Below are 10726 nucleotides of genomic sequence, written 5' to 3' on the forward strand. Positions count from 1 at the left end.
TCATTCGAAGAGGTAGGCATTTAAACATATTACTATTTGCAATAGTTTAGTAGTCCAGCAAGGTGAGCTGTTCTGTTGTTCTTGTTTACCATGAAGTAAAAATGCGGGATGTCACTCAGTAGGGTTAGTTAGTTACAAGTTTACGTCAAATCGGCAATATTTCAGCGATATCGTGAATTTGATTATAAATACTAAACATATTCGTAATAAGAAATCTGTCATCGATGGACAGTAGAATAACTAGATTATCACAGATATAAGTTAAAAGTACTTGAAAGCATTTAACAGAATAAAGTAATAAACAATATAACATTGTAAAAAATGGGCTTCAGATCGCAAATAACTGAAGGTAGATCACCATACTAGGGACAGTACTTTTGCAACCTGTATGGGCCCTAGCTGGATTTATACCATCCCTTTAGTCCCTGGCCACTATTCCTGAGATTCGGTAAGGATTCGCTCAATGCATATACAGGGTGAACATCGGAAACATCATTACCGAAGTTATATTAGTCATTTGTTCCAGAGCTCGAAGGCGTCAGGCCACCAAGTAGCTCTACGACAACGTCCTGAAGGGGAAGTGACAGACAGAAAATTGGAAAGGAATCATCATAATGGAGTCCGCCGTGGATATTCTACTCCTGCATGTAATGCGATAAAAATAGAGATCTTGGGATAAAATATTTGACTGGTATTTTTGTCGAAAGTCTAGAATCACAAACATAATCATCATGTTTAGTTTAATGAAGTAAAATGAAGAAGCGGAGTCTTTCCTCTCCATTGATTCCAGTGAACAGAACGATCACTATTACAATTATCATGGATGTTGCGAGCACCAAATGAGTAGCCTTGTATCTGCTTTAGGGAATGCTACGCTCGACCCAAAATTTATTTATGTTTCAGAATACTGCAACCAGTGTGTGAGGTTTTTTTTATCGTAATGCATTGCTTTTAGGCCAGGATTAAACAGTGTTACAGTGTAATCTGTGAACATGATTAATGCATTTGCAAGTGCTTTGATTAAATTCCTCATGCTCAGTAATCACTGAATCATTCTTTGCCCAAAGATAAATCCATTGCCATCTGTGCGTGAAATTTCAAATGTAAAAATGTCAAATTACTATCATGTGATACTGCCAGTTGGGCGAATTTTCATGGCAATGCTGGAGATGTGATGGCAAAATTTAAAGTTATAGTAGTCAGTGTAGCAGGTTGACATTCAATGCAACCAGACTCTGCTTGGAAATTACTTGTGACATTACCTAATATACTTACTTACTTTATCCTCTTCGTGGTCTTAGCACATAAGGCCGTTACTAGAGTTTTCCAATGCTGTCTACCCTGGGCCCATTGCTGCACCTGTCCCCAAGTCCACCTCGCGTCCTGTATCTCTACCTCCACAGATCTTCTCCATGTCTCCTTTGGACGACCTCGGTTTCCTTTTCCTTTTGGTGTCCATCGCATAGCAACCCTTGGTATGGAATGTGGGTGCATCCTGCAGACATGACCGATCCAATTACCTAATATAGCCCCCATATATTTACGTTGTATGTTTTGTGTCCATTACAATATCTGTCTTACCTCATAAGTGATGCTTTCGAATATCTGAAGGACCAACTCTCGAATCCTGTATTTCATTTGATTCTAATCTGACAGTGATTTTTTATAATCGTCCAGCTGTCTATTGACATGTAGCGTCACGTGTCACAGTAACTGCAAAGAGTTTATGATTATCCTTGGTGTTTGTTCATTTGACTTATTCGTGCATGGGCTTGTGATGGACACCAAAGATTGGGTAAAAAACGTTAAACTTTTGACCATACACACGGCTTCATCACTGTTTTATGGGATCCGTGAAGATCCGGGTTAGATTTGGTCTTCAGCAACCCATGCTTCTGGTAAGAGGATCTGGTGGTAGACTAACGCTTAGTCTCTGAATATATATAATTTTGATAGTAACAAACAAACCCATTTAAATTGAATAGGAGGCCCAGGGAGACCAGAGATTCAGGGACTAATAACATCTGCATTGGGGCTGCACGTGCTGGGGTCATTACCAATTAGAAGTCACATCATACAACCATCAGATAACATTTTAAGTGACAGGCATATTTATTATACCAATTCGTTGGTTTGGACGTATTTCTTCTATTCATAGTTTTTCATAGTTCAAGAGTTGACCGATGAAAATGTGAGGCAAGATGTTGGTCCGGCCAGCCATGGCAGTTGAAGTTTACTTTGTAACCCGACCCCTAAAGTGAGTTAGTTTTCTTGCAGATGTTAACAGACCCTGAACCTGAGGAAATCTAGACTTGCTTCATTTAGGGCTTTAGCACCGCAGAGAGGACTAGGCAGTAGGGTAAATAATGTGGTTCAAGGACTGTGAGACAGATTAGATCGGGTGGTAAAACTCACGGACTTGACACATGTCATCGTATCCCAATCGATTGATGTTCATGCCCTTGATCACTGGATTGTCTGGTACAGACTCGATTATTTATAGACCGCCGTCATATAGCTGGAATATTGCAGAGTGCGGCGTTACACAACAAAACAACAAAACAACCCAATTATCCGTGCATGCGCTTGTGATGGACACATAAGGTGAGAACAACTTTTAGTATACATACGGTATCATTACTGTTTGATGGCGGTTAAACACAGGAACATGATACAATGGGAATCGCACAGTAGAAACTACTTATAGAATAGATATGTCATAGTTAGTAAAGGTTTAAATCCATCTGTCTTCTCTTCAGTTGTAAATGTCCACAACATTTCACATCTAATATAAAAACTCATTTATAGTGTCCCTATTTGAGATACGTAGCACAAATTGTAGGATGCTTTGTTGTGTTGTCTTTTGTTTGGGCTGTCGTTATTGTGTTATGTTTCGTCAGAGGGACTGCTAGAAAGAACCTAAATTCCGAGATAAATAAACATGTTCCTGGGAGAGAGTGAATACGTTCTTTGAGCTATTGGCATTGGATTAGGGTATCAGTCCTGCTTTGACAAGCTGGCCAATGCTCTCTTCCCGTCTGTTGATTTGCTTTTATTCCTTCATTCAAAATAAGAATAAAATAAAACCGTTCAGTATTATTGTGTTCTGAAACCTGCCACATTTCTGTCACCAAACACAGTGGCATTGTTATCCACGTACTGTTAAGATTTGCGTTGTTGAGTTTGCGTGGAGGTGAGTGAGTGAGTTTAGTTTTACGCCGCACTCAGCAACATTCCAGCTATATGGCGGTGGTCTATAAATAATCGAGTCTGGACCAGACAATCCAGTAATCAACAGCATGAGCATCGGTCTACGCAATTGGGAACCGATGACATGTGTCAATCAAGTCAGCGAGCTTGACCACCCGATCCTGTTAGTCGCCTCTTACGACAAGCATGGGTTACTGAAGATCAAATAAAACCCGTATGTTCACGGGTCGCGTGGAGGTGAAGATGCTCCAACATTTCTTCTACATATTACAAATATTACGTTAGACAGTACGCCAGCAGCATATGGTTGAAAGAAACCAGCAAGACATAATTGTCTAAAGTGAGTAGCTCCAAACCAGAAAGTGACGCGTCCAACCCACTGTGACAGACATACTTCCGGAACTGTCGCTTCTCATGTCTGGATGGTCACTTGATATGTGTAAATCTGTCGCTATCAGCAATATGGCGATGAGTCCCTGGTATGGTGATCTACCTTCAGTTATTGGCGATTTATAGCCCATTTTTATACTGTATTGTTTTTCCCCTATAGTTAAAACGTTTTAGATTTAATTACTAGTTTTACATACATATCTGTGATATTCTAGTTGTTTTACTGTCCTTCGTCGGCAGTTTTTTTTATAATATACATATATTTCATTTCAATATCAAATGTTCTCGTCACGATATGGCTGAAATATTGCCGATGTGACGTTAAATATTAACTCACTCACCCATATGGCGATGAGAACAAGTTGGGTATTACTTAGACTAACAGCTAGTTTCAGAAATGAACATATTTACACAAAAACCCTCATTGTAAAAAAAATAAAATATAATGAAAAGGAGCCCTGAAACTTTCTTCATTAAGCTGTGGAAATCTAGACTTGCCACATTTTCAAGACTTGTGTGGGCTTTCTTGGCTATACTTGCTTTAGGGTCTGCATGACAGACTAGGTATAACTAAATACATGTTAAGGACAATAAAAAAGAAAGGTAGATATTACAGTTGTAGTGAGTGAATGAGTTTAGTTTTAACACTATTGTCGCACTATACACTTTATTTTCAGCTGTCTGTATTCTAAAAATGAATTGATATCAGATATCTATCTTCTGCTGTCATGATTAACACAGTGCAAACGTAGTAGCCTGAAATTCCTTATTGTCAGAGTACACACTTCGTCTTGTATCTGTTATTCTTAAACAACCACTGCAGTGACTGCTAATCATATTCCATTGGTATTTTTGTCAAAACACCTTTAACACAAGAATGATAGCCTTGTTTTAGTTCAATTAATTGAAACGAAGAAGACAGATCTTTCCGGGCAATTGAATCAATCCAACAAAAAGGTCACTATCACTGTCATGAACATTAAATTAATAGCATTATATCTGGGGATTGTAACGCTCGCCCCCAAAAAGCATTTTATTACTTTCACAACAATGTTTACAAAGTGAGTCAGTTGTAAACAAGGGTTCACCTTTATTCAATGCTTCAAGCTCAGGAATAATTAGTTTTACAGTGTAATCTGTATACATGATTGATGCAAGGCATGACCGTTTATTCGTTTTAACATGCTCAGTAGTCACTGCGTCATTTATTACCCTAAGATGAATCCATTACCATCTTTGCGTGAAATGTGAAATGCTAAAAGTCAATTTAGGTTAAAGTGATTATGGCAGTGGGGCATTTTATTTTGAATTGTTGGAAATGAAACGGAAACACTGCATACTTTGAAATTACTGCAGCAGGTCGAGGCATACATTTAAGGCCTTCGAATACCTTCATTCGATTTTTATATTAGGAACTGGCAAAATATTTCATTTTCATTATCACAAATCCTGTCAAAGTCAAACAGTTATCACATTATTTCGTTTTATTTGTCTTCGGGTGTTGAGACTGTACATACGGAATGTCGAAATGCACTAACATGTGGTTAAATGAGAAAACGAGTTGTAGCTTGTGCCTCCACTGACGGGACCAATATATTGTAATGGCAAAGACGCATGTCAATGAGATGCACACATGGCTAATAAAACCCCGTCTCGACTTTTGATAATCTTTCTTTAAATAGGTCCGACAGTTTCAATCAACCTTCTTCTTCTGGTATGACATGTCCCTCAAGAAGAGTTATTGTAAACGATTTTAAGTGACAAGTGGGACTGTCGAAAACCAATGCTTTATGTCCTTTACCATATCACAGCAGAGACGCGAATTATATATGGCCTTTCATTAACACAGTATGCAAGTTTTTAGAGGTAGACAGTCACGGCCAGATGGCACTCACTCTGCTGAAATGACGTGGTACAGATTTGGACAATCTACAGTCCGTGGAACACGTCACAATTTAATTCTGGACTCACAAAAGTCCAGAAACTCTCCGCACTGTGGGCACTTTCTGACAAGGGATTTTACCAAATTAAACATGCAGTTGTTATGAATATATGCCAAGGATGAAAAATTGAAAACAATTTTTTTCGAAAACTTCAAGTTTAAACTCGCTCGCCCATGGGCCGGCCCAGTGGCGAACAGTGGCCCATGGGCAAGAATGTTTAATTTTGCTCAGATTTCATGTTTTTGAGGTTGTACATTAATGAGTGTATGTTTATAAGCATCATGACACAAATTTCATCTCATTTTGACTTAATTCGAATAACTTAGGGCGATATTAAAAAAGCTCGCCCATGGGCGAAAACTATGTTGGCCCATGGGCGAGAATGTCTAATTTCGCTCAGAATTCATGACTGCTGATTTCACCAGAGTGTTTATGGACTCTCTCTTCCAACAAAACTAGTCCACCATTTTCAAGGACAACGGTCTATTGCTTTGAATGAGAGACGTAAACTTCATGATCACGGAAGAAGTTACGGACATCAAGTGCAGAATGGCATCATGGGAGTACCCCGATGGTCGTAACATCACTAACAGTTACCTTGCGTTGTTCAGGGATACCTCTCGTGGAGGTAATGAGATATCGTCCATTTGATAATTGTCTCTCGATGTAGGCAAGCCCAAACTTGTTGGCCTTTAAATACTCACTTCACAGAGATTGCTTCTCATCACGTGTGGAAACACGTTCATCAATGCGTGAATCAACATTTTAACCGATAAAAAGCTACTTTAAAAGCGTTAGGGACTGATGCTGCCATTTTGGAGCAACAGGACTCTGCCTGGAATATCCAGTACAGTCTCTTTCACGGAAAGCTGATCAGTCAATATTGCCAATAGAAATTGCTTTGACTACTAAATATGTGGACTCGTAGCTGTAACTCTTTCATAATTTGTCTTTGCAGGTGATAAGTAGTTTAGAACAAACGTTGCGTTTGATCAACATGAGCGCATGTGGTTGATTTAGCTCTGTGATCTGGATGCATGATAGTTGTGCCCGAGTTGGTACTTCGTCAGGTGTCAAACTGAAACCTTCCTTATAATGCCTAATAACATTTGTACAATGGTAACCGTTTGTACATTACTCAATCTGTCTCGCGTGTCGCATCTGTTTGATGGTCTCGTGCAAGAATCTTACGCTCATTCAATGCTAATCTTATCAGGCTGCCAACCGTCATGTATGAAACGATGTTGGTGACTACCCAGTCTCCCTCTCTTCCCCCTCCAGTTTGAAGACGGTTTACTTTCGGGTAAAATATCTTCTCCTTATTGTTTTAATCAAATTTCAGATTACCATATGGAGCATTTCTACTTCAAATCAGATTAGTACATCCAGATGAAGCTGACAAGTCACATTCCACAGATGTATTGTCAGGCTGTGGACATAGGCTCAGTTAGAGAACATTGCCGTGTCGCTGTTTAATTGTGAGCTGACACACTGTTTTCCGTCGAAAACGTTAACGCCGGTTATAGCAACTGCAAACGGGGTGCTACGGAGTTAGTTGTACTGTACTAGGCAATGACAACTAACGTGTATCATGTATCGGACATTAAAGGTACGTTTGATAACAAGGGGAAAGACGAGAATGGTGTAGAATTGTCAATACAGTGTGTACTTTCGGCGCCTTTGATCTTTTAGCGAAGCATCTTTACTTTTGTGTTACACATGAAGCTACGATGCTGCCATCCACCTGGCATACATCGTCTAACGTCCAACGTTCACCTGGGCTGTGGAGGTTAAAATGGTGGCTCACAACCATGATAACAGGTTGCAATCCCTCTCAAAGCTGATGTCAGCCGAACTCGGGAATCATCATTATTCAACTAGTAATTTGTTCCAGACCTCCACGGCTCCATTTCCACAAGTGACTCCACAACAGTGTCCTGAGGTTGAGGTGACATCAAGAAGGAAGGAATGGAATCGCTGTGTTCTACTCCGCCTTGTGATGGATGTTCTATTTCAGCATTTAATGAGATAAAAAGTCATTGATGTTGGAATGAATTATTCGATTAAAATTTTTCTCAAAAGTCTGTCAACACAGGCATAATAATCTTGTTTAGTTTAATGAACTGGAATGAGGGAACGAGGTCTTTCCGTTCCATTGATTCCAGTCAATGTAAGGATCACTATTACCGTCATCATCGATGTTGATGCAGCAAATTAATGGCATTGTATCAGCTTTAAAAAACATTACGCTGGCCACAAAAATTGTTTTGTGAGTTTTAGAACACCATTATCAAACTTAATGTGTCTGTTGTGAACAAGATTTTATCTTAATTAATTCTTAATTAATTGCTTTTAGGCCAGGGTTAAATAGCGTTATATTGTAATCTGTGAACGTAATTAATGCATATGCAAGTGCTTTCATTAAATGTATCATGCTCAGTAATCACTATGTTATTCTTTGCTCTAAGATCAATCCAATGTCAACGGTGCGTGAAATTTCAAATGCAAAAAATCAATTTACCTTCAAACGATAATGGCAGCCGGGCCATTTGATTTTCCAGTCTTTCATCGCCATGTTGGAAATGTGACTTAAATACTGCATACTTTAATATTGATCTGGAATGTCAAGCATCTCACTTGATACTTTTATAGATGATGAATATCTAAATTTGGAATATTTTTCTATGTGTTTAGATTGACGCAAAACCCAAACTTTACTTCGTGCTAATTTCAGAAAATTCTTGGATGTGTAAAATTTCCAATTATGTATTTTGTGTGTAAAGGATGTCTTTTGAAATTTATTTGTAATGGATATTTTGTTATTTTAGAGAAGAAATGTGGAAACTTCCATAATAAACCCGTATGTCTCGATTTCGTGAAGTTTGCAAAGTAATTCAGTTTAAATCTTCAATTTCACAAGCATTGTCAAGGTCAAAAAGTGTCGTACATATTATATCCTGTTGCTGGGGTAGCCGAGTGGTTGAAGCATCACGCCGAAAACCCGGGTTCGATTCCTCACATGGGTACAATGTGTGGAGTCCGTTTCTGGTGTCCCCGGTCCTCATATATCTGGAATATTGATAAAATGTGCGTAAAAAACCATATTCACTCACTCACTCCTGGTGCTTGGACATAGGATGTCTTCAAAGTGTCATGTCCTGATTTCAACAAACATACATTACATTCCTGATTTCCGTTGCAGCTGGATTCGCCCTTGTCTGTGTCTGCATTAGTTGCTGGTGTCAAATGAAGACGCCCGTTCCATTATTGAATGCTTAATCAGGAATCTTTATTACTCTGATAGAACTGTGTGACAAAAATTATATAGTTATGTCAAACTAATCCCAAATAACTCGCGATTCACACGAAAGGGCACTGCATGGTATTTGTATCAGGCCACACATGTCAACAACACAGACGACTCACGGTGATTACAAGACTAACGCTTAGTCTCTGAATACATGAACTTTTGATAGAAACAAACAATTCCTTTAAAATTGAAAAGGCGCCCCAGTTAGATGGGAGATTCAGAGAACCAGAGATAATCCAGACTTGCTTCATCTAGGGCTTGAAGGGAAAATAATGCGGTTCAGGGACTGTGACAAACTAGGTGATTACCAGCAGTGCCTGTTTTATTACTACTTGACTTTAAAGAGATTAAATACATGCAATGTCCAAAGATATCATCAAGTGGCCCTGACGAAACGAGAGAATGTTCCGCAGCTGTTGCATGTATTGAAAGCCTGATAAATATCCCTCACACATTGAATGCATTTGAATGTCATATCACAGCCAATCTAATTTTATATGAAATAGATTCAAATCTAACATTTTCTACATCTATAAACTTTCGGATTTGATGCTCGACCGGCTTCACCTGCTGCATCGGCTTCATCTGCTGCATCGGTTTACCTGCTGCATCGGCTTCATCTGCTACACCGGCTTCACCTGATGCATCGGCTTCACCTGATGCATCGGCTTCACCTGCTACAACGGCTTCACCTGCTGCATTGGCTTCATCTGCTGCACCAGCTTCACCTGCTACACCAGCTTCACCTGCTGCATCGGCTCCACCTGCTGCATCGGCTTCACCTGCTACACCAGCTTCACCGCCTTCACCTGCTACACCGGCTTCACCTGCTGCATCGGCTTCACCTGCTCCATCGGCTTCACCTGTTGCATCAGCTTCACCTGCTACACCGACTTCACCTGCTCCATCGGCTTCCCCTGCTACACCGGCTTCACCTGCTGCACCAGCTTCACTTGCACCTACACCGGCTTCACCTGCTGCACCGGCTTCACCTGCTGCATCGGCTTCACCTGCTACACCGGCTTCACCTGCTCCATCGGCTTCACCTGCTGTATTGGCTTCACCTGCTACACCGGCTTCACCTGCTGCATCGGCTTCACCTGCTGCATCGGCTTCACCTGCTACACCAGCTTCACCTGCTACACCGGCTTCACCTGCTGCACCAGCTTCACCTGCTACACCGGCATCACCTGCTACACCAGCTTCACCTGATACACCAGCTTCACCTGCTGCACCGACTTCACCTGCTACACTGAAAATAAAGTATGCAACAGCCATTAGTTTCCATCATGACGATGAAATATTGCACAGTAAAACACGGACCGATTGCAACTATCGTGAACAGACGTTTTTGATTTTCAAAGGATTGAACTTAGGGCAAAGCGTGACATCGTAATAAAAGAACATAATGAAACAAATGAACGCATTTATTGTGATGCATTGCTAAACAATAATATCACTGTATTACATTGTTTCTTTTCAGATTCAGTTGGGTTTGTGACTTTGTTTTAACAATGAATGATTGTCGGAAATGTATTGCTATGAAACATTCACAGTCTTGGTGAAATTTCTATATTTTGATACGTTTTGGACGAAAGCGTTATCTGGAGATCTATAGACTAATCTAGCAGTTATGACACATTCTAGAAGGTAAAGATATATGCATAATTGGGCAAGCCCATGTATCTATCATCCCAGATTTCTAAACAAGCAAGTGACTGGGTTGTAATTCACTGGAGTGGTGACATCACATTTCAATCTATTCAAGTGTTGAAACGCCACGACATACTTGTAGATGTGATTCGCATCCAAACGCTGTATTTTACCTGGTTGATATGCTTGATAACGATATGAAAATAGCTCCTATTTGTAA

General features: G+C 39.9%; 1 protein-coding gene across 1 annotated transcript; it reads right to left on the reverse strand.

The window, feature by feature from the left end:
• Positions 1–1336: 1336 nt before the first annotated feature.
• Positions 1337–10131, reverse strand: LOC124272833 (paraneoplastic antigen Ma6E-like). The gene is made up of 2 exons (XM_046708054.1): positions 9373–10131; positions 1337–1495 (listed from the first exon to the last, which is right to left on the reverse strand). Exons 1-2 carry the CDS (start codon positions 10129–10131, stop codon positions 1337–1339), a joined length of 918 nt encoding a protein of 305 aa, XP_046564010.1.
• Between the last annotated feature and the right edge of the window lie 595 nt (positions 10132–10726).

The sequence above is a fragment of the Haliotis rubra genome, unplaced genomic scaffold (genome assembly GCF_003918875.1).
Source record: "Haliotis rubra isolate DU_JTF1 unplaced genomic scaffold, ASM391887v1 Scf1732, whole genome shotgun sequence".
Classification (NCBI taxonomy): Eukaryota; Metazoa; Mollusca; class Gastropoda; order Lepetellida; family Haliotidae; genus Haliotis; species Haliotis rubra.

What these genes read in the sequence shown, in the direction of transcription:
- LOC124272833 (XM_046708054.1), bottom strand. Translation starts at nt 10,131, where the DNA reads ATGGCTGTTGCATACTTTATTTTCAGTGTAGCAGGTGAAGTCGGTGCA. An exon ending in AGTTTATAGATGTAGAAAAT is followed by an intron (nt 1,496 to 9,372) that starts GTTAGATTTGAA and finishes TCATGTCTGCAG; the next exon opens with GATGCACCCACATTCCATAC.